Here is a 25,772-nt window from a genome sequence, read left to right on the forward strand (position 1 = left end):
GAAAAGCATGTGTGAATGAAACAAAACACAACTCCAGGCATGTTTTAGATGAGGTGGCAAGATATAGCATGCACAATAGTCAATTTTACATATTATAGGGCCTTTAATTATTGAAATATAGTAGTAATAGTACTAGTGGAAGTTTGGTTACCTTTAGTACATGAGCGATCTTTAACTGTGACCATAAACCTTCCTTAATCATAACTTCATGTGCTCATTTTTTAAGTTAAGTTAGTATGGCCTGTAGCACTACATGGTACAGAATCCCTCAGAATAATGTGGAGAAGCAGTTCGAGTTTAAACGAACATTACCCCAGAGAGTGTCAGAGAGAGTGGAGCTATAGACCAGGGTGCAGGCTGACAGTTAATGACACCTGAGTCTGAAGGATGTCTAACAAGTCTCTTCTCATTGGTTCCAACCGCTGCCTCACTCCACACACACTATTACAGCTGTCTATCTGCACATAAAGACCATGCTAGTCAAACACACACGCAAAATACTCAACACTTGTTTAGAGGACTGTTACTGCTATATCTCTGCTGCTGCTATGAAGTAAAGTTAGTTATTTCAGTTATGTTAAAGGTGCACTGTGTAAATTTACTGGTGAAGGATCCTCCACGTAGACTGTATAAAGAAGTGGACTAAAGGCCTATTCATACTTCATAAGAACTTTGCTCTTGTTCTTAAGGTGATAAGAACAAGAATAAAGTTCATTTGGGCTCTGACATTTCATATATCAACAGACGTTCTGCTGCCGAACTGCTCCGCCCCCTCGCTCGGCCCCTTCTCTTTCTCTTTTGCAAATTTGTCACGGAGATTACGCCAGACTTTACCACACTGATTTTCATCCCATCCTAAAATGTCCACGATCACACACACACATACAAGGTTCACACTGTCACCAAACCCTGTCACCTTTGTCCCTATTTAATCTTAATGTCTGTCTTGTATCTTGTATGTTGTTTGGTTCCTATTTGTTGTAATGTATGTAGTTTGCAAAAAATAAATAAATAAAATGTCCAAATAAAATGAGTCTTTATAGTCATTGAGCATCGTGTGGTATAGATTTTTGTATTTTCTCACAATTTCCACCAGCTGTGAAGCAAAACCATTTTTTTTCTTGCTCCGCACCAACAAGAAGGCAGATAAACCACGCCCGCATAAATAACCAATCAGAGTCAAGATGTCGGACAGCGCTGCCGAACTGCTCAGATAAGGTGTCGAGAACAAGCCGCAAGAACTGCTGAACAACATGGTGTCATTCTGTTCGGCCAGCCCTGGGTGCAAGAACAAAATCTTTATGTTCTTATGATGTGTGAATAGGCCTTAAGTGAGTGTGATGTCACCTACAGTGTTCGGCTCCAGTCAAATGAAGCTCATTGAGGCTTACAGTTATAGCGGAGAATTCAGAGCCAAGTTACATATTTGGAATTCAGACCGCAGAGTCATAGCAACTAAAGAGCCAATCGGGAGCGACAGTATCTATTATTAATGTTCATATCTTTATTTATGGTCCACCAGCTGCTTGTCTCTATGGAGATCATTACTTTGGCTGGAAAGTTTCAGTGTGGCATTAAACTTATTCATCTCCAGGAGTCAAGCAGGAGGCACACAGGACGAGTTACTGGACAGATCTATGCAGAGGCAGGCAAACCAATAACACGCCTACAGATCATCAGAAAATCAGGAAAGTTACAAAATGCACCTTTATGTACTGAATAAATTATTATTATAGCTAACAAAAAGTAATGTTAGTTCCTTTACTTTTAAGTACTGTATGATTTTATAACAACAGTTTCATTAGCCTTAATAAAGTAGGTTTATAGTGAGGAACTACTTAATTAAGTGGTTAGGATTAGAGTATTAAGTATGTACTAATCCTGAATCATTTTAATAAACTATTCGTTCATTATGAATTACTGTAAGTCATTTTTCATGATTTATTATTACCTGGTCCATGATGGGTTGACCAGGTTTTGTATTCACCCTGTGTGTCTGTGTGTCTGTCCACCCATGATATTTCTGCCATTTATGGACTGATTGTCACCAAATTTGGTACGTGGGTCAAGTTTAGTGATGATCCAAGGTCATTTGAGGTCACACGGATCAATTGAAAGGTCATGCCATTATAAAGGATCGGCAATTCTGGCAATTTCTGTACCATCCGTGGGCTAAAATATTCCCCCAATCATCACACAAGTTGGCACACACAAAACCGGGGTACACTGGGTTGAAACCGGTCAAGGTAACCAAGGTCAAATATGCGTTTCTGGTAATAACTCTGCGAAGGATCGAGCTAGAGAATGTGGGATTGATCTCAAAATCTCAGAAAAAAAATTATCTATTTATAATTCTATGCATTTGTATAGTAAAATGTTAATAATTTGAGATAATCACTAATTATAACAGTTCCTTTCTCTTTCAGTGTATGCCGTTAAAATTCTAATTGGAACGAAAATAATTTCCATTTCTTCTTTTTCTAGTGATACACAACACACTAATCTACAGTCACACAACTAACATATACACAACTCATGAAAAATGATATTTTGGTTACACACTAGTAAACACAGACATTCTCATGTGTGACCAATATCACACACATGTTCATGGGCCCATACAGACACATTGCATTGTGGGTAAAATGATCATGTTATATGGGCTGGGCTCCTCATAAACTGCTTCTTTGGTGATGAACTGACCCCACCGATGCCTCATGGGGGACCAGGTTGATATCTCTGATTGCGCTTGTTATGACTGTAAATAGTGAAGTTGCCACCACATCTACAACTTTAACAACATTTGTATCACCAACATTATACAGAAATCACAGATATTTGGCAAAAAATATAAATAAATAAACAAATGTTACATTAAAATTACTTGAGAATTCTTTAATAACAACGAAAAACATCACGGGCGCCAATTTATTTTTAACCAAAATGTCACCAGGAGTAACAACTCAATTATGATACTCTGCCCACGCCTTTGAACATCTCATCGCCTCAATGTGTTTTACTCAGTCACAAAAGAATGAAAATATTATAATTAATGTGCCATTTTGGAAGTTTGTTTTAAATTACAGAACGTGCCTCATTTATTTTGAAACACAGCTAATGAATCTTAATAGAATATGGAGCGTTTGTGCCTTTAGGTTAAAATCTATTTCCCCGTCTGATTGCTAACAGATGTTAAACACTATAGCAGCTTGTATGAGCTTAACAACACAAGTCTATGACAAACAATCAGCACACTGCAGTCTGTACTCTGTCACTTTTATTGAACATTTAGCGTGAACGTGCACTCAACGCTGTAACGCTAACTAGAAGCACTACTCTGTTAGAAGCTCTGTTATTGAAGTTAGACTTAATCTGAGTTTTATTTTAACATGATCTGACTTACTTGGAATTACAGCAGGTGAGATGGAGATGATTTGTGCTGTTAAACAAGTCTATCACATATAAAATTACAGTCAAATGCGAGCCAACAGTTTTTCTGTTAGTCACTCTCACCTTTCTGTTGAAAATTAAACATCTAAACAGAACCATGAACGCTCGTATTGATCACAGGCTCCTGAAAATGTGTTGCTTAAATCGATCCTTAATCCATTTCTATCTTAAAACCTTTTAGTCTTTACTGACCTTTATCAATTTAACACTAGTATATGTTGCAGGTCTGAGCTTTCTTTATCAATCTAAAAATGAAAAACTGGAAAAAAGACATATACTAAATGTTACTTTGTGCATGTCCTTTCTTGACTACTTTACTTTCATCATTATTATTATTATTATTATTATTATTAAGATTTAGGCTTGTAGTCTCATGGATAGAGAACTGTAGCCCGATTCATCAGCCGGTTTCACTTCGTAGAAACAGTCTGACCTGGCATCATTAGGATTCGTTCGTTCAACAGTAGGCGGGTACTTTTTTAATTTAAACAATCGCTGCTATTTGGTCTTGACATATGTAATGCTCTGCGAACGGGGTTAACTGGTATATTAAGCTTTTCCCAAATCCCGTAGGAAGAAGGGCAATAACGTCTTTCTTCTTGATAAAATTCACCAAACATTCTCTTTGTTCCGTCTTTAAATCCTCGATCTTGGGAATCGTTGCGAACACAGAATGTATGGCTACATCCATCTCGACCGCTTTGTTTACTGTTGTGCTGTACCACAAAAGGGACCCAGTCATGGCTTCACAGCTCTTCGATGATTGGCTGGTGTGTGGTCTACAACTTCTGGGGTTCTTGTAAACCGCCAAGTGTATTCCGATTCTCGACCTAGTCGCTGGAAGGAAATTAAATTGAGCAGCCTGGCTAGGAGAACTGACCACTGAACTAGACAATCTACTGTTCAGAAATATATAAACCGTTTTGGTGGCTAGCTATGGACATTTGAGATACTACAGGCTTTTCAACACCATATGTGGCAGCAAATGTGGCAGAAGACCTTCTAGAAGAAATACTCTCAAGACTTTTGAAGGAATGAACCATTTCATCACCAACCAAAACACCAGAGTGGAAAGAATGACTCCTTTCTTGTTGTGTTCACCTGGATCTGCTGACCTCATCTGACCAGTCCTCTTGTTAAACTGCACTGAGACCTTTGACTGAGACACAAAGCAAAACTTGTATTTAATAAAGTGTATCTCTCTCTCAAGATACCAAGGGCTATGTACTTCACTGTGACCCATGCGGTAATACCAATTCCCTCTTTATATTATTCATGTCAGTCTGATCACCTAATCTGGCCCATATATGGATTAAAACCAAAAGCCTTGTCTCCTCTGCTAACTCCTAACTCCTAACTCCTCTCTTCTTTGTGCTTCCTGTGCCCTAGCCCCTCCCACCACAGTGTTCATAATACAGACCTAATCCCTGTGTCCTCTCAATCCTGGCTCTGAATGAAAGAAGGGGATAGAGGCACGTTACAAATCTCATTACTAGTCTTTGGTCTACGGCTGAGTGTGTTACCACCTTATCAGCACTGGACAGTAAAGGTATGAGAGCACAATAGAGTACTAGACCTACAACTACTGTAAAATACATAACCCTAAGGGAAAATATGCAGTAAGTAGGTATTTAAAGGTTATTTATGCAAATTGACTCTTGTGAGCTTTAAGACATGTTAGAATGTTGTAACCTTATCAGAAACATACCGGAGTTGTGTTTCGTTTCATTCTCACATGTTGAGTAATCCAGCATTATTAGACTCTTTACATCTTCAAAGATCAACATACTCTGTTCCAACTTGTGATGTCATCAAGTGGCAGCTGCCTTTCACTTTTAGTTCATCAGAGATTAGCAATTCCAGGGCTAAAATCATCCAAATGATTGTAAGTGTTCAATTTTATAGAAGAACTCAACCTAAACATACAGGATTTTTTGTGGTAAACAAGTGTGAATGAAACAAAATACAACTTCGGGTATGTTTTGATGAGGAAACAATATTATAGCATGAGAAACTAGCATAAATATCTAATGTGTCTAAGGCCCCATCCACACTAGTACGTATTTGAGTTGTTTTTGTTGTGGATGCAGTGTTCGTCCACACTAATCCGATGGAAAACTGCTCCAGAGACAGAACAATCTGGTGCCGCCAGCTCCCATGAATTCATCTGAGTACGGATTTGATTCGGCACCATGTGGACGCCTGAAAACATTGATACACTGATGTAGGAGCTCTAGTTGCGTCCTTACTGGACCACGCCACTGTGACTTGCGCCTTCCTGGGTTCACTGGGTTCATGACATCGGCCATGTGAAGCTATTGTCTATTGTTTAAACAAACCAAAGACAAACGGGAAACCGCGTAGCTAAAACTACTTGCACAGAACAGACTCACCATTAGCAGAACACCCCTCTGTCACAGAAAGAACACATATATTCCAAAGAGTCATGTCCTTTTTAAGTCCGACAGAGACCGGAGCGAGCTGTTTTTTGAGCGCTTAGCCTATGCAAATTAGCCATGTGGTTTTAAGTTTCGCTCAAAGCTGTGTGGATAGGGAAGGGTTGGGGACACAGAAACGACATGTCTGGACGAAAATGATTTCCGATACGGTAATACGGTGATATGGTGATTCATTTCATTGTAAACATAACCTAACTAGTTTAAACTAAATCTAACTAGTATTCACATGCATGAAAGTTGGGCTTTACTGAAAGATGCATTCTGTAACTTTTCAGGTGAATAATCTTCCACCCGTTTGTCTCTATGGATGTGGCATTGCTTTATCTGGAATGTTCTGCAGTATGGCATTAAACTCAACTTGTATTTATTAATTACAGGTGTTTTTGTTTATTTTGTCTCTGAATAGCTGAGGTGCCTCTCCACAGATCTAACCTCCTTGACCCTGCACCAGAGAAGTTGCACAGTCCAAACTTAATCCTTCCCGTCTACCATTTCCTAACTTAATTAACATCTTTCCTCCAAAACAATAAAAACATGATTTAATAGGGCATTTCATCTTTTAGTAAACAAGTCTCTAACATTACCGGTATGATTTAGCAGTCTGCGTCAGCCCGGGTTTTCAGTGCCCGGTGACAGTTTTAAACACACCATTTGCATAAGTAGAAATACAGAAACAGCAACGATTATTCCACTCGCGCCCGTCCCGCTTTTGAGGTGTCACATTTGATTAGTTCTGTCTGATTATCATTCAGATTATTCAGATTATTTTGTTAGAATTCGTTGTTTACTGGCTCAGGCTATGAGCTGAAGCAGACTGAGACAATGATAAACATGTCATAGTGTTGCCGCAGACAATTCTGTTGTTGTCAAAATGAGCAGCTGTGGATGTGGAGCCACTGTGCAACTCGGAAGAATCCAGAAGTGAGCGGGAAGAATGGGGAAAAGGTGTTAGAGGAAAAGTTTTAAAACATGCATCTTAACTTGCTTATTTTCAGCAGCCGGAAATGAGGTTCACCCTGGACAATAGATTCACTCTTTCACCACAAGGAAGGTTTCGACTAAAAATGTAAAGTTATGTATTAGGTTACATATGAGAAGTTTACTTAAGGTGCACCAAGTAACTTTTCTGGTAAAGATAATAGAGATGATACTGTGGTGGCTGAAATGTTCCACCCTATGGCATTAAATAGGGATGCAACGATGCAGTTTTTTCACTTCCTATACTGATACCAACGCTTTGACTACAAGTATCTGCCAATACCCGATATTAACAGATACGGTAAATGACATTTCTGTCCTTTAAACATCCAAGATCCAATTAAAGAGCTAATCCTTCACAAAACTACTGAACAGCTTGTATAAATGAAAAATTATGAAATGTTCTAGGCCAAAATCTGCCTGTAAATAAATGACATCTAAAATCATAATTATCACATCTAATTAAAGGCCCAACCAGGGTATCGGCTGAACAAATATCATGGTATCAATACACAATCTAGGAATTTTTATCAGCATCAGTGCCGATATTTGATGCCAGTATTGTTGCATCTTGCTTTTATTCAATTTTACTGTTTAGAAAATGCCTTGAATAACATGGAGTCTTACTACGAGTGGGTCCACGTCTCCCCAGATCTCACCGGTTTTCTCCATAGAGATAAATACATTTAATGCCATACTGTGAGACATTCCGGCAAGCAATACCATCTCCATGGAGTTGGGGGACTTACCACCAGAAATGTTACATAAGCGCTGTAGATAATTCATCAACAAAACAAGACACTGGTGCCAAACACGTCAAACTCTCCAATAACTATTCACTATTATGACATGAATTTAAGTAACAACCTTAGTAAGGAATGGATTATATTTTATTTATTATTGATTATCCTGAAAATATTGAATAAATGCATCATGTTTACTCTCTTAAATGCGTGTGTGTTTAGATAATCAGTGAAACTTGAGGAAGTCCAGAGCCGATGGGAGGAGGTTGTGGTTTTCCCGGAAGTTTGCGTTGTGCTTTAATGCAGTTTCTATTGAACCTGCTGCTCGGAACTTTGTCCATTTCCCCAAAAATACAGTAATTAAGACTCACATTAACGTCCCATATGGATTCGTATTGATCGCTTCATTTGCACAGTCATTATGGCCAACAGGAAAATTAGCCATCATTTTATTATTGAATTATGTTTGACCAAGTTATGGCACAGGTTAAAGCTCTTAGGTTTTGACATTTTTAAAAATGTTTTATGTATTTATTTATTTTGATTTATGCTTTTAAATGTATGTATTTTAATGAAATGGGAAGTGAGGAAGTAGAGCGTCTATTTATGGATTTCAGTCATTTTACTTTTTTCTTATATGGATGCCATTTTGAGGACTTTTGGTATTCAAAATGTACTACAATTAGAAAAAATAAATAAAATGAGTAAGTTTTTAATTTTGCACATATATAACATAATAAAAAAGGCAAAAGTATAGGTGCAGGAAGAGGCAAAAAACCCCAAAAGGTCTTATATTAAAGCCTCCACATTATGAAAATTGAAAATTATAAACACATTTACGCACCTTAAAGAAAACTTGATTCAAACACTGATTAAAATACAATGAAATACCCAAAAATTGAGTTCACCACTTCATTACCTAGACTTTTGCATTTGCTTGAATTTCGGAAACTGACCTCGAGCTGGTCCTGGCAGTACTTACTTCTCACCAGTGCACCCTTTTGTCCCTGGGAGCCGAACCGGGGCAGAGGAGTCGTCCCAAACGCCCCAAGCTCCGGCTCTCCCTGACAGCCCATTCATCACTGGCTCCTGCTTTTATCCACAGTGTCCACAATGCCCCCATATTTGTAACTCTTTGTTTACGTTTACAGTGAAGACGCCAAAGAAACAAGAGGCCAACTTTAATCCCAACTCTTAAAGACACGTTTTAACAGATCACAAGATTGTTCAACCTCCAAAACCACTGCTTTAAGAACTATCTGTATATTTACAAGTTAGACTAATAATAATAGTTAGACAAATAATATAGCAAGTACTTGTACCTTAATTGGATATTTGTACTACTGCAACCTATTACCTATGACTTATATTATATTTTAAGTTGTAATGAGAATCAAATGAGTATTGGGTTAAGTGTTTACAACCAGCAGCTATGTTACATAACTTCTCCAAATTAGTCTAAACCAAATTAATCAACAACGAGCAAAATAACATTAACATTATAAGAGTTAATCACTTATAGAATGACTCAGATTTTTCCGGTTCCAATCTTAAAACAACAAATTACTCACTAAACCTTTGATAGTTACATAAGTGCCATTTACCGTGAAATAACAGGCTTATCCGACATTAAATAAATGCGTGTTTATAAATGCTGAACAAAAAGGTCAGGCTGAAAGTTAAATGAGAAAACAAAGAGAGAGAAAAGGAGGCGTACCCATGGTGATGGGAGGGATGACCGGGTCTGTGGAGGAGGGCTTGGCTTTGACCGGGATGGGCGTGGTCGGGCCGTTCACCATCACATGACCTGAAAAACAGCAGATTTGTCAATAAACGTCAAAACAATAAGGTAGACATTGGATACAACAATAACAGTTTTTCTTTTGGGGTATTTTAAACTAGAGATGCACCGATACAGCTTTTAGATACCAATATTGATACTATGGTTTTAAATATCTGCTGATACCCGATATCAATCGATACCAGGCAGAGACTGAAAATATAATTTATTTCCTTAAAGGTTTCCCATATACAAATGGCATTTGGAAAACAATTATCCAAATGTGTTATGTAACTTATTTATCATATAAAGTAATTACAGAAAAGTTTTGGGCCAATATTGATAATTATTGATCATTTATTACACAAATTTATGTTTTATTATTTATTTATATTATTATATATCAGAAAGGGATATCTACTGAACAAATGCCTTAAGACTGATTTATGATCCATCAAAATTTCAGTATCGGCACCAATATCCAATATCAGTATTGTATTGGAGCATCTCTATTTTAGACTATACAGTGGTGTACTGTATGTAGGTCATGACTGTTGTTCATCGTAAACCTCAATATTGACTTATAACAGCTTAAAGATCACAATTTAATTAAAGAAATAGTCTGCAGACTACCACTTTAGAAAGATGCACTGCCCAATGGGAGCTGATGTCGCCGTAAACATCATCACTGCACAGACTCGGTGTTATGGATTTGTTGGGGTCTGTGTGTACATACATGGCTCATATCACGCACACCACAGAAAGCCGCCCTCTGCAGACAAATGCACAGGCATCTGTGCAGACACCTGTCCCAGGGTCTACATAAAAAGTAAACATTCTTCTGTGGCTTCCTTTGTGCCCTGTCTGAAGTAGAGATGTGGATTTATGTACTCGTCCGCACTAAAGGAAAGCAGTGAATGGTTTGTCTATCTGCAGCCCACGGCGAATATTTTGTCTCCATTGGAGTCAATGCAACAGGATGTGTCAGTCCAAAGCAGCGTGAACTTATCGCTACATTCATGCTCAAATGCACTGAGATGCCCGTTTGCCTCATATGTACCTCGGGGATGATTTAATAATGTGAAACTCACTCAAAAGAAACACGGATACCATATTTAAAATGAAATATTAGGTTTATTAAAGCTGGGTCCTTGGTCCTTGCCCTGTGTTGACATATCACCACCAACAGGTCCGTAACACCAGCAACTAAATGGATGATTGCACATCACGCTAACAAGCGTTTTCAATTTTTTCATTCATACCAAAATGACTATGCTGATTGAGAAAACAGAATAGCAGACCGCAGTTAGTCCAGAGCAGTGGGCGTATGCCGGTGGTGGTGAACACGGGGCATGATTGGCAACATGAAGTCTTAAAAATAAGTGATTAAAGATTACTCAAACATGCACAAATCACTCCAAATACAACTTCCAGAGGGTAAATGAGAAGGAGGAACAGCTATAACATGATTAAAAACTCAATTTTATATAATAGGCGAGTTTTAAAATGTAAAGAGGCCTATTCATAATACTCGGCTCTTCATGATACTATTTCGCCATGAATTGTAAACTAGACGCAGAGATTACATTTATATTAAACAAAAGTACAGACCAGTGGGTGGAGATAGGGGATAGGTGAAAACACAGAATTACTCCAACATAAATGAATCAATCAAACATGGAAATTATGGACTAATTAACTACCTCAAACTGTTCAGGGATTAGTGTTGGTAGAGTTGGACTATTTCAGATGAGTAAATACATACTTACATTTTTTTTCCCCTTCTGTAATTAACACATTTCCACATGTACTCGATGTAGCTCGACTGTGACCTTGTTAATTACATTGTTTCATAGTAATCCACCAGGACAAGCAGCTAATCACCATGCATTGTCACTGTCGATAACGGACAGGGTGACTCACGGAGGTTGTGCATTAAATCAATATTAAATTTCATTATTTGTGTGGAGGGCTTTGGGAGAATAATGGCCCGAGTTGATTCTCTAATACATTGGATTCCATGAATAAGTAATCTTAGATTTTCATAAACTGAACACAATATTTGGTAGTGATTTGTATAAGCGCTTTATGTTTCTATTGTGGTGTGTTATGTTATTTGTGTATGGGCATGGGTGACACACTGAAACTACAAATGCATTAAAAAATATATATGTAAATGGTATAGCACCTTTGCCTATGAATTTATTTATTTTTTGTAACCAAACTTGGGTATTGAACGTGACTTCCTTTTGTACGGTACATAAAAATAAAATGAAATTATTGATTGAATGAATTGTTATGGTGTCTTTACTTTGATCGAAATGAATGACTATACGGGTAGTTGTTTACTGACCGAGGTAGTGCAGTAGTTTCTGGGCCCGGTTCTGGACTGGCTTGAGGTTGAACAGATCTGGGTTCTCGTCGATGAACTGTGTGTCCACCGTGGAGTGAAGGAACTGGTGGTTGGAGAAGACATTCTGGAGGAAGGGGATGTTAGTCTGGGGAGAGAAGAAAATAAAAATATTCAACATTTTTTGGACATTTATACACAACAAAGGCTGGAGTATATTCTAGTTCACAATAACGTTTTCTATTAACCACAATGGTAAAGCAAGTTTATTGTTTGGTAACGACCTTCTTTTAGACTGGACTACTTATTTACATGACAGGTTGCCTTTTTATGGCTCACAAACTTAACATACTGTACAAGAATGAAGCTTTTTAGAACATATATGCACTTTGTTAACAGGAACTCAAGGCTTAAAAACAAGTTGTGAGTTGTATGTTGGCTGGGAGCATTTTACTTTCATTTTTAAGGGATTACTTGAAAATTGAGAGCCAAAAGGTTAAAGGTTCCATATTAAACTTTTTTCTGATTCATGATATGTTTCCTCATCACAAAAATGTCTTGAGTTTTGTTTTTGTTTTTTCCATTGAAACACTGCATATTTAGTGGATGATTTCAGTCTTGGAATTGCCAATTTTTTACTGAACTACAAGTAAGGTAGTTGTTAACTAGCTTTAACCACTACATGACATCACACGGTGGACCAGAGCAGTTTGGGCTTTGGAGATAGACAAAGTAATAATGCAGAATTACTGTATTTTCCGGGCGAGCCCTCCCTACAAGCCACAACTGAACAAAGCCCAGAGTCACCGTGAACATGCCAAACAAATTCCCACTGACCCATCCAACTGCTGTGTTTCGTTTAAAGTCCGGTGAGGTTTATTTGTGAAAAAAATGTTGAAAATAGACCATTTAATGACAGTGCGCCTTATAATCCAGAGCGCCTAATAGTGCGGAAAATACGGTACTCAAGCATGTGTAAATGAAACAAAACACAACTCCAGGTATGTTTTTGATGAGGTAACAACATTATAAGATGGCTTGAAGCTCACAAGAATCAATTTATAGGACCTTTAACATTACTGATAATACAGAAATTACTGTTGACATCACATATAGACCTAAGATTCTACAAACAGGTGGCAAACCCTTCACAAGAAATGCTCCACAGTGCACCCTTAAGTCTGTTGCACTTTTTCTGAAAACAAACCAACCAGAAACTCGTTGACTCCATGCGACTCCTGCTAGTTCAGAGAAATATTTTAAAGTTAAACCTCTCCTGACATTTTAATAAGAAACCCACATCGTATCCGCCATCCAGCTCCAAACAATGTCGAAACAAAACAACTCCACGCATAGTTAATCATCTGAGTGTTACGCTACCAAATTATCACTCCAAATAAATAGCTTGGGTGATGAAAACAAGGCATTCTTCTCATCTGCATTCAACAATATGTAATCACCACAAACATGCACACACAAGTCAACTGTTCAAAGTAATTACACGCCATTTCTATTTTGCTGTTTGTTTGCCTCAAAAATATTATCGCTTCAATTAGGTTCTCAGCATGCGTAGAATAAAGCGAATGACTCAAAAGATTGTAATTGCAGACTTAATTTCATTATTTGATAGGCAGTGAGGTTTTCATACTCATACACATGTCTTCAACAATGTTTCTCAAACGCATCCAGGAAGCGTTGCAACCGGCTGAATGAAGATATAGAAAAGAAGAGAAAAGTTATTTGTGCGGAGTGGTTCAAAGATGCGTGTAAATGTATTCGCCAGGCTGTTTGGGGTATGTTTACGCCAGTGTTGAGTCTTTAGAAAGAGCGCAGGGTTAAGCAGAAGAGGAGAGGGGAAGCTCATTTGCATATGACCCAGCGCATTGAAGCCGTATTTAAAAAGCTGCCAATCATCCGCCGCCATTTTGAACAGAAACAAAACCCAGATCCAAAACCTCATTGAAATAAAGCTGCAGCCTGTAGGTGCATGGCAATGTGGTGCATGCTGAAATTTCTAGCAAAGTGTAAAATTCTATGTTATTAACACATCTCTGCGTAGTACTCCTGCCTGTGAAAACATGAGTATTTCTACCACTACTATTAATATGCATCTACACTGTATAATTAAAGGTCCTATATTACCCAAAATTGACTCTTATGAGCTTCAAGTCATGTTTTAATGTTACCTGTAAGCATAAAATGTTCCTCTCTTCATGATCCAGGTGTGCGTTACATTTACAACAATGTACTCGAGTTTCCAGCATCGATAAGAGCTTATATATGTTTTTGTTAAATTATATACCACTGACATCTATGTACTCTCTGTTCTATTCGAGCACGTACAGCGACCTCCTGTTTTGTAAATATATGTACTTTTGCCTTATATGTATAGTTCGTGTACCAAGAGTTCATGTTTACACACCAGTTCTACTCATTATCATAAACTATAAATGCTGATGGTTTCTTTTGTCTGAGCCTCTGGGCCAATCGAGAAGATGTAACATGGAGCATCATGATATTTCACGTAACTATTCACGGGGCTATGGACTCAAATCTTATCAACGACATTCCCGCGATATCATTATCTCATCACAAACATACCTGGAGTTGTGTTTTGTTTTGTTCAAACACGTTTGAGTAATCCTTTATTATCAGTCTGTCTACATCTCCAAAGCTCACAATGGTCTGTGCCATCTTGTGATGTCATGGAGTGGTAGTTTTCAAGTAAACAGCTACATTTTACTAGTCTGAGTCATTAGTTGGTTTCACTTCGTTTTATTTTGCAGAAATCGTCTGACCTTGCAGAGTTGGAATTCGTTAGATCAATCGTAGGCTGTTACTTTTTGTCATTTAACTAATCGCTGCTATTTGGTCTGGTATGTAATGCGTCGCTAACGGGGCTAACTGGTATATTAAGCTTTTCCCAAATCCCGTAGGAAGAAGGGCAATAACGTCTTTCCCCTTGATGAAATTCACCAAACATTCTCTTTGTTCTGGCTTTAAATCCTCGATCTCGGGAATCGTGGCCAACACAGAATGTATGGCTCTTCACTGACTGGCTGGTGCCTGAACTCGCACTTCTGGGGTTTTTGCGAATCGTCTAGTGTATTCTGATTCCTGACCTAGTCACTGGAGATAAATGAAATTGAGCAGAGGCACTAGGTGGCGCCAGCCTGGCTAACATTTTACCTTTTGATCTGAAGAGATTGGTGTAAGAGAAGTAATTTATCTTCCACATATATCTCAGTTTAACATCGACTAACAAAAGTTATATTTACACCATGATCTTCTCTTGGCATACCATTGGCATACCATTAAGTAAATTGTGGCATATTGCTGTCTAAGAGGTGTCTACTGGCCTTCATGGTCTCACCACTTGCTTTATAAACCTCCTCCTCTAGAACAGTGTTTCTCAACCTTTTTTGAGCCACGGCACGTTTTTTACATTGGAAAAATCTTGCGGCACACCACTAACCAAAATGTTACAAAAATGACACTATATAGTATATTTAATTACAATATAATTTCTACATTAATTTCTACTTACTCAGTGTGAGACCTGCGCCTGTTTAGATGAACACAAAGCTGATATCCTGGCAGGAATAGAAGAAAGACACACACGAAACTCTTCATCAACAGCTCTCAGTCTCTCTCTGTTTTTAGTTTTTATAGCAGTTAAGCTTGATAAAGCTCTTCTTCTGGGTCAGAATCTTGTTCAGGGCCCATTTCGGAGTTCGTATTCGTCCATTTTAAAAACTTTTCCATGACTGTCACCATGCACATGCATTACTAATTCTTTTAAAGCAGGGGTGCTCACACTTTTTCAGCATACGATCTACTTACAAAATGACCAAGTCATAAAGATCTACCTAATACAAAGCCAAACAAACTGCACTGAAACACTCTGTGCCCCTTTTTGGACCCTCACCCACAGTTTGAGAACCCCTTCTTTAAGAGAACTTCCTCTGCACTTTACCCAAAACTGTGAAAAAATTGAAGGAAGATTTTTAAACCAGTTTTTTAAAGTTCCAAACTGGAGTTTCATTCTTTTCTGGTTTTGCAGTGATATTTACCAGCCTCTGCACGTTTACCAAACCAAATGCACATCGTGACAAACACAGATGCATTTGTGCACTTTTGTGAGGCAAACTTCAGCCAAATGTGGCAGTAGGTCTGTTCTGTAGATCCGCTCTATGCTGTAGACCTGCTTTGTGCCAACACTGGAACACAAATTTAGACTCGTTTTTGCTTCACGTTTCGTCTTGCTCTTCTAATCAGCGCACACTGTGGGAGGGGCTTGTGTTTGCTGTACGCAGGAAGGAGCGAGAGCGTGAAAAGGCGAGGGGCGGCGTGCTGACGTGAGGCAGATGGACAGGTAGGATGTTTAGGAAGTTGAACCTGCCCTGTGATGCACGCTGGGACACGAGGGCACACGCTGTTGCAGACGAGTCGTGCATCGGGAGCGTGTGTGTTTGTGATGTGCCGTAGAGTCTCTGCGGGTTTCAAATGGGCGCACAGGCTGCACTGAGACGCCCCACACGCTCCTGCACCCCGCTACAAGTTTATTGCCAACAGCAGCGGCCGTATGAAATATGATCGCACTTGTTGACTGTCAGACCTTGAGTGAGAGACAAGACCGAGTCCAAACGCGAGTCCGAGACGAGACACGGCGATCTACCCACACGACCTTGGCGATCGACTGGTAGATCGGGATCGACGTATTGAGCACCCCTGATTTAAAGGAACGAGGCAATTAGCTGCCTGTCGCCACCCAGACGAATATTAGATCACTCTGCCTGTCATTATATACTACACTGTACTACAGCACGGACACTCGACAATGACATAACATTTGCAGGTAATAATTAATAAATTTTTATTTTTAAAAAAGTGATATTGGATAATTTCTCACGGCACACCTGACGATCTCTCACAGCACACTAGTGTGCCGCGGCACAGTGGTTGAGAATCATTGCTCTAGAAGCATAGTTAAAAGGGGCTTGAACACTCAAAGATCACACTATGTTCTCTTCTGAAATCATACCATGTTGACTTTTCAAATCCCCCCGGGCCTGTATTATTGATGGTAAATAAACTTCTCCTGCTTAAGACATTCAGTTGGCCTCCAGCCTTTTACTTCCACCCTTTCTTGGACAAGCTGAAAACTTCAACAACAATTGGCAATCCCAGGTCTGAAATGATCCAAAATGATTCTAGTGAAGGTGTTTGGAGTTTAAAAACACAGTGGAGCACTTCCTGTATCACCACATGATATCACAAGACGGAACAGAGTGTTTTTTTTGTGTTTTTTTTTTTGAGAGAAGAGCTCAGCCTAAATATGCAGGTTTGTGTGTTGAACATGTGTGAATGAAACAAAACACAACTCCAGGTATATTTGAGATGTTTGTGTGTAGTGTTACAACAACCATTATATCTAAGAGACAACTCTAACTACTATCATTTATGAAGTATACTATGCTAAGTACTTCCTCTCCCTCTCAGCACATGTATTGACGTGAGGGGGACAGTCTAAGAAATGTAGCCACCATTCCTCTGTTCAGGTGCGTGGGAAGAATTTACAAGCGCAATTATCACGTTTAGCTGACAGTCAAAAACAAAATGGCCGCAATAATGGAGACACGACAATCACTCAGGAATCCCATAATTAGGGGAAAGGGAGCTCGTTAGCAATGGCCCAGAGAGGCGTGTACAAAGCACAAAGCGGATCGATTCTAACGCTAACACAGGTGAAGAGCTTGTGGGAGCACGCTAACCCAAGAGAGCACAGTGAGGGATGAGCTGAACTTTGAGCACATGAAATTGAAGCCATCCATTTCGTGTCAATGCCAATAAAGTCCGGTCGATCAGTATTGACTACTGGAAAATCTTTGCTTATAGCTCATAGGTAAAACCATTTACTCCAGTTACTTATTTTAAAGATACAGCTCACCCATCTATGACATGTACTTATTTGTTATTTCCGACACAAATAATATTCAGTTTATAGTTTAAAAAGAAAAGACAGGATATAAAAGGCAACCAAACCAGCTCAAGTTCATTAAAGAGTGTAGAGTGTACTCAGATACTACAGTGTCTTCTAAAAATGATCATTCCAATTGTTCCATCATGATTATTGTCACCACATTATACGTACATTTCAAAAAATATTAATATTAGGCAAAATATACACTGTTGGGCAAGTTACTTCAAAACTGTAGTGCGTTATTTATGACTTGTTACTGTCATTTCAAAGTAATTCGTTACATTACAATATTACTGCATTTAAAATGTAAGACATTACATTACTACACAAGTTACTCTCTCCAAAATAACTGTGCAAAGATGCCAAACTTTTGCGCCGTATATAGACTAAACCAGGACTGAACCAGAGCTGAACCAGGCCTAAACCAGGCCTAAACCAGGTCTAAACCAGGGTCTAAACCAGGCCTAAACCAGGGTCTAAACCAGGGTCTAAACCAGGCCTAAACCAGGGTCTAAACCAGGCCTAAACCAGGTGTGGACCAGGACTGAACCGAGGACTAGACTAGGACTGAACCAGGTCTAAAGCAGAGGTAAACCAGGATTAATCAGAACTGAACCAGGCCTAAACCAGGGTCTAAACCAGGACTGGACCAGGACTGAACCGAGGACTAGACCAGGACTGAACCAGAGCTGAACCAGGCCTAAACACCAGGGTCTAAACCAGGCCTAAAACAGGCCTAAACCAGGGTCTAAACCAGGCCTAAACCAGGCCTAAACCAGGGTCTAAACCAGGCCTAAACCAGGGTCTAAACCAGGCCTAAACCAGGTGTGGACCAGGACTGAACTGAGGACTAGACTAGGACTGAACCGAGGACTAGACTAGGACTAAACCAGGTCTAAAGCAGACCTAAACCAGGACTGAACCAGGATTAAACCAGGTCTAAACCAGAACTAATCTTGGAGTAGAACTTGCAATCTAGGGCTGTCCCTGAGAGAACCCCAAGCCTGTGGAGCAGGGTGTCCGCAAAACATGATTTGGCGACGGCCACGATTAGCCACATGGAGCGCGGAGCTCTGCACCGGTCCTTTCGCCTACGGTTACCCAACAGTCTAAGCAGGTGCACCTCTGGGCCTGTCCTGAAATTTGGAACCATCACGATGGCGTTTCACCGCTGCTGATATTGCGGTGATTTTAGCAAATTTGTATGACTAAATGCGAAAAAGCCACCACTTCAATCCAGGTTAAAAAAGCTTTATAACTGACATTTGTACATTTGTAAAATATTACCATTTTTCCCCTTACATTACTGCGTTACAGCAAAAAGCAATGCATTACAGTAATTTGTTACTTTTATAACACGTTACTCCTGAACACTGGAAATATATGACCCCATTTCGAAGCAAGACACAGGAGTTTAAGATTAAAGTAGTCTCAATCATGGCTAATAAAATAATACTACTACTTCTATATACTGATAATTCTACTACAGTAATATTTATTGTTGGTATTTAATTTAGATGGCATCTGGAAATACTTTTTAGGCGGTAAAACAAAGAAAATGAATATGCACCACAACTGTACATTGAGTAAAATGAAGAGCAATTTGTTCTTCTGGCGTATCCAAGCATGCATGATATGATCTTTACTTGATTTGACTGTAGCCTGAAATCAATACTACATATTAAACGCCATTCCAGACCGAGATACCAAGGAGATTTCTAAATAAACACGATGTGCACATGACATTTGCAGCATGTCTGATCAGTGATTTTATTATTCGGATGATATGTAGTTAAATCAATATAGTTCAAATATAGTGTAAGCGTTTCACTGCTAGTTAGAAGGATGGGGATAGCTGCTTTCATGTAGTATAGAGTGAGGAGGTTGTGGGTTCAAATGCAGTTATATTTTTGTATTACAAATGGAGAATGCTTGAGTTATTACTGTAGGTATACTTGATGAAAAACAACAATATTTGCTATATAGTTTACTGAGTAGTAGCTCTTGGGCAATATGTAGAGGTAAAACACAGGAAATACACAAGTGAAGAAAAAATATTGGTACTATAATTTGACTTTTTTCCTCAAATTGCAGCCTATATAATATATATATATATATATATATATATATATATATATATATATATATATATATATTTTTTAATACAACTAGTTGCAATTACTACAATTGCCACCACTACTACCTACTATCTACTACCTAAAAGATGTAAAAAAGAAAACTACTTTTGAAATGATTGTTCAAACTTATTCCTCACTTACCTTTTTCATTCTCAAGTTCTTATTCACTGTGATGAGTTTATAAGCATTTTTCTCAACTCTCAGACGCAAGAGCGGAGTTTTGTCATCACTAACAACTACTAGCATGCTAACTGTGCACTCCGAGATTCCCAGACATTCAAACACTTTGTCCAATCAGGTTCATTTGGTCTTCTGATAATATATGTTATTAGTGATATTAATGTATGTTAGGTTCTTTTTTCAGACCAAGAGTTTGTTTTTATACTTGATAGTTTCGACTACTCACTCGCGGTCTTCCTCAGAGTGCTCACGTGATGTTGCTGTGACATGTCTGGTCAGTTGATTTATACAGGTTTTGGTGCTGTTTTCCTACTGGTTGAGGCAGGACGACCCAAGACCCAAACATCACTGGGACAGAGGATAATAAACACTGTCGCTGGATTAAAGAGGCAATCAAAATACGGAAATGTGCCCACGGGATTATAAACCTGGACGAAGGGGCTTTTTTTCTCTTACACACCTGGGATACTGTCCTGAGGAATGGCACTGTCGATGGCGCTGTCATCCTGCCTCCTCCAGTAGGAAAACGGCGCCAAAACCTGTATAAATCAGCTGACCGCACACATCACACAGTTGTTGTTCTGATGTATTTACTTTTTAACATTGCTTATTTATTATTGTTTTTATCTCTTTCTGGATCACTGGGCCTTGGGGATCACATTTGGTTCTGTCATGTGTTTCTTTCGCATGCTTGAATGACACAATAAAGAACCTTGAACCTTGAACATCACGTAACCACTCTGAGAAAGAGCGCTAGTGAGCAGTTGAAACGGTCAAGTATGAAAACAAACTCTTGGTCTGAAAAAAGAACCTAATAACATAGTTCAAACACTTTGATACAGACCGCACTCAGCAGACTTATTTGACCTCAAGAGCTGCTTATACAAGGTATTTGTAGTGGGGCAAGACACATTTTGGTCAAGTACGTGGAAAGAAAATGGGCACAGGTCCATTAAATAACCCTGGGTATTAAATCGTCTAAAAATAACTGGACAGACAGTGTGAGCAGCTGCTGTTAATGAAAAAGTAGAATGATGGAGATGCAATTCGGAGTGAGTTTTGTCCTCTCCGGGCTCCTGTACTGATCAATGTGTTCATTATGAGGCTGCTCTCTGTCTGCCTTTAGCAATACAACGTGCAGGCTTCCTCTAATGATACAAGCACACACACACAAAGATATTTTGAGGGCTGGAGTTGACGGTCTATTTCTCAGTATCTGCAGAGGGCTGTGTCTGATTTGGATGGGCTCAAAACAACACAGCGAGCCTCCAGGATGATCGCACCCAGCATGTAAAAGACCAAGGCTCCAGTCATTAAGGATTCGCCCACATGTGTAGAGGCTGCAGAGGCCAGAACATGCGGCTTTTTGTTAGGGGAAGTAAACACGGGAAGATGAAAATGAAGACAAGACATGTTTCGTGATGGTGATTTGAATAACAACAACAACGCTATGATTTTACTTGTGCCGTTCGGAGTGGAGAATATTTTATATGGAAAAGTAGTTTGCCAATTTAAACTTTGAGTAATAATGTTTGAGTTTGGAGATGTGGACAGACTCAAACATGTGAATGAAACTAAACAACTCCAGGTCTGTTTTTGAGGAGGTAACAACATTATAATTGCTTTAAAGGTGCCTTGTGTAAGATTTTTTGCAGAAGGACCCGTCAAATGCTTTTCTCCATGGAGATCTTCTTGCTTTGTTTGGAATGTTTCATAGTATGGCATTAAAATTTTCTGTCATCATGGAGATCAAAACAGACTAACTTACAGGTCAGATTTGTGGAGAGGCAACCCCACTCACAGTCAGAAAGCCTTTTTTTCTAGGTATTTTTGAGCTATAAAACCACATGCATGTGTATTTTTCGACTATAATTTGCTCTGGAGTATAAGTCACACCAGCCAAAAAAGAAAAAGAAAAAACAGATATAAGTCGCACCAGACTATAAGTCACACTTTTTGGGGGAAATTTATTTTATAAAATCAGAGACCAGGAATTGAAATTTCATCTTGAAAGACAGGTTATAGTAATAACAATAGAACAGTGAGCAACAGACTGTTAACGTCACATACGAACAGTTACTCAGATAAATAACATAAACAACAGAACAAGTTTAACAAACTCTCCATCTCACTCCAGATCACTAAATCCATTGAGTTCTTCATCTTCGGTGTCACTTCTGAGCAACTCCGCAACCTCCGGAGGTAAACAGAACAGTACTTCCTCTTCTGTGTCGCTGTTGTCAGACTCAGCATCAGTTCCAGTTAGTTATTCCGGCCTTTCTGAACCAACAGGATGGTTTCAGTTGTCTTTGTTTGTTTAAATTTTAAATGGTCAGTGATACAGAAGAAATTTTGTGATCAATGTGATGGATCATCAACCAAAAATGTACATGGTGCACCTTTACAGTAAGCTCATGTAGAAGAACAGCTTCTTACTCCTGAATAAACATTACTATATAAAACTGGGGCCTATCTCACTTGTCAAACTGTCTGTAAACAGGTGTCACACGGAAAGTGTAGTTTTATTTTCAGTCTTGTTAACACCATATTTAACTGGTCGCTCAAATATTTACAACAGTGATTCTCAGATGATTAGCAACAGAACGCCACATGTCTACATTACTATATCTCACCTTTTCAAGCCAGCAAAGAAAAAAAAAGAATACAACTGGCCCTATTTTATCTCATGACAGTATTTCTGCCAGAGTTGTTATCCCACTGTTAATACAGCCACAATTTACACGCCGCTGTAAAATATAGCCTGGGAAAAGGGAAAAAATACAACACCTCACCTGGTAGTTTATGTGCACAATCTGTCTGTGTGCGATTGGATCGGGTTTTGCAGTGTAGCTGTGAGGCGATGGTGAGATTTCCCCGTGTACATGTGTCCGGGAGGATAGCGTGGCTTTAAATCAGCATTGAAATGAATAAGGAAAAGGAAGGTCATGGGTCAAATAGTAATTATGGTTTATTATGTTCAAACTGAGAAATGAGAACAGTGAAATGTAGGAGGACTTTTTTTTTTTCCATTATATAAAGATGTATGACAGAGTTACAAGGCAAAAAGGCCAAGGTGCAATTCCACTCTAAACACGCTGACTGCTACGTGAATGAATTTAAAGCACGGATTAGTCAAATGTATTTGTTTAGCATCACTCGGGTCTGCTATTTGTCTCCATGGAGATGTCACTACTCATGTTTGGCTGAAAAAAGTTCCACAGGATAAAAGCTGTATACATTTAATGTCACAATTTGGAGCATTCCAAGCAAAGCAATAATATCGCTATGGAGACAAGGATGTGGGCAGACCCTTAAGAGTGAGAAATATGAAACGCAAAAATACAATAGAACAGCATATGCAAATGTGAAAAAGTAAATAAGTGAGAATAGAACTTTTAGGCCTAAATATGAAAAGTGAACCCTTTCCACTCACCTTATGGTTTGGTATTATAGTTTTTTAACATTCAAAATACTGTCAATGCATTTATTGTCGTCTCTTTAAAAAAAAAAAAAAAGGCGCAGATGTTCAGAAATAATCATAATAGCTGAATGATAATTTAACACAAAGCTGTAGTTCTGTGACTTTTCCAGGCCTGGAAAATTATATTTTCAATTTCCATGGCTTTTCCAGGATGAGAACAAACCACTACAATTCGAAAGGAACCTACATGTTTTAAAATCCCAGATTCAGAACGAAGGTTATGGAGCGAAGCATCACTGTGAAAGGACTTAACTTATGGAATAGTCTTGACAAAGATATAAAAGAATCAAGTACAATGATGCATTTTAAAAAAAAAAAACACAAAATCGAACGCAATGTGTATGTATGAAAAAGAAACTAAGTTGTTGTGCATAGTAGTGAAGATTTCTGTTTGCAATCGATTAGTAATTGTGCCTGAACTGAAATGTAGTGATCTGAAATGTTTTGAAGTAACTATCAGTGTTGATGCTTTGTGTGGAAAAAGGAAAATTGGCAGATAACATAAAATGACTCTTCCTTCTGCTCCTTTTCATTCATTTCTTGTATGTCTGATGTTGTGACACTGTTGATGCTGTCTTTTTATACTTTATGAATGAAATAAATAAACAAATAAATAAATACATTTCCATGACCATGGGAAACCTGTTTAAAGGTGCACTTTGTAACCTTTCTGGTGGAGGATCCGCTCATTCCTCGTCTCCATGGAGAAGTTGGAATGTGTGGGTATTAGACTCATCTATTTCCATAAAAACAAGCATGTGATGGCATCAAACTATATTACAGGCCAGATCTATGGAGAGGCGACCATGCTCACAGCAAAGAGGCATGTATTTCAAGGTATTTTAGAGCAATAAAACCAACTTTAACAGGAATGAATGCAAGATATAAATGGTGAATGACATAGTGTGAAGTATTCCAGACAAAGCAATAACATCACAAAGACAAACAAATGGCGGACCCTCCCCATGAAAGTTACACTGTGTAGCTTTAAGGTAATACAGACCCAGGGGATAGAAGAGCAGAATTTTGTTGAACAGCTAAATACTGTTTAAACAAATATACAAATGAAAACAGACAGACATTAAGGAATTAAATGAGGGTAATTTAACGGATATCTGCAGGCATGATGATATTTAAGGAGTTTTGCCAGAGCAGATATTATTGTCATACGTGACCTTTTAATCTTAACAGTAAATGTCCTGTCTTCGGTACATGCTTAGGCTTAGCCACAGTGACATTTAGAGCCCTAATGAGAGGAGGATTTTTCAGTGTTAGACAAAACAACTTTTATGAGAGTACTCTGACCTTAAGAAGCCCAGGTCCAATTATTTCATATGTTACATTCAGGGACCAAAAGTAAACTCACAGAAAAGTAGGTAATCTGGTGTTACTGGATTTTTTGTTTGTTTGTTTTTTTGTTTGTTTTTGTTTTACTGAACATTAATGGGGATATTTTATTGTTGACTGAGTGACTTGTGTCTCTCTGAAGCTTTTAAACAATGAAAAACAGTCATTAAAGCAGCAATAAAAGGATCCATAAGTCGCCTATTTGGACATTAAATGTAGCCCATTTCTTTTTCTTTTCAACATTCAATTGAACCAGCAATATTGGAACAAAATAGTCAATACATTAATTATGCAATATTAGAAATTATACAAAACATGTCTTAACATTTCAATATTTCTAATGAGATAGGTGGGGCCTGCGTTTTGAAGTGCAGGAGGAGAGCGCAGCAGCAGATTGGGCGCAGAATTCAGTCTATTTCTGGGATTTGTCTTCATTTTTGTGAGCAAAGAAAATCCCAATTCACACATTTATGTAGTAGTGAAAGGAATAAGCATAGAAATACTGGCCCTACTGAGGACAGGATATTCTGACAAAATGCTTATTCAGAAGACGATAAGGTCACAGATCCATGTATACAACTGTACTTCAGACCTACATGCAGATTGTGACGAGGCGACCCAAAAAAAATCTACACCTGAGGGCTGGATATCAAAAATTAATAACTGTTTAGCTGTCCTCATCACTACCTGGAACCATAAAACTCTTTAGTAGAATGAATGATGTATGAATGAATTGTAACAATAACAACAACAACAAAAAAAGTCATAGGGGCCGTCCACACGTTTTTTGGTCAAAACGGAGAAATTTGTATTCCTTTTGGCTTTTCGTCCACACGGAGCCGGCATTTTGGGTGGGTGAAAATTGAGTTTTTTGAGAACAGGT

The 25,772-nt window shown here is 38.5% G+C and overlaps 1 protein-coding gene across 1 annotated transcript in view; it reads right to left on the bottom strand.

The window, feature by feature from the left end:
* The window catches only part of LOC110159307 (pyruvate carboxylase, mitochondrial), a 606,539-nt gene that overhangs the window by 157,700 nt on the left and 423,067 nt on the right, over positions 1-25,772 (bottom strand). Inside the window, 2 exon segments of the mRNA XM_055156707.1 lie at positions 9,348-9,437; positions 11,764-11,908. Of these exon segments, the coding sequence (XP_055012682.1) occupies positions 9,348-9,437; positions 11,764-11,908 (235 nt within the window).

This window comes from Boleophthalmus pectinirostris, unplaced genomic scaffold, assembly GCF_026225935.1.
Source record: "Boleophthalmus pectinirostris isolate CB_2022bp ecotype Guang Dong unplaced genomic scaffold, ASM2622593v1 HiC_scaffold_20, whole genome shotgun sequence".
NCBI classification, from domain to species: Eukaryota; Metazoa; Chordata; class Actinopteri; order Gobiiformes; family Gobiidae; genus Boleophthalmus; species Boleophthalmus pectinirostris.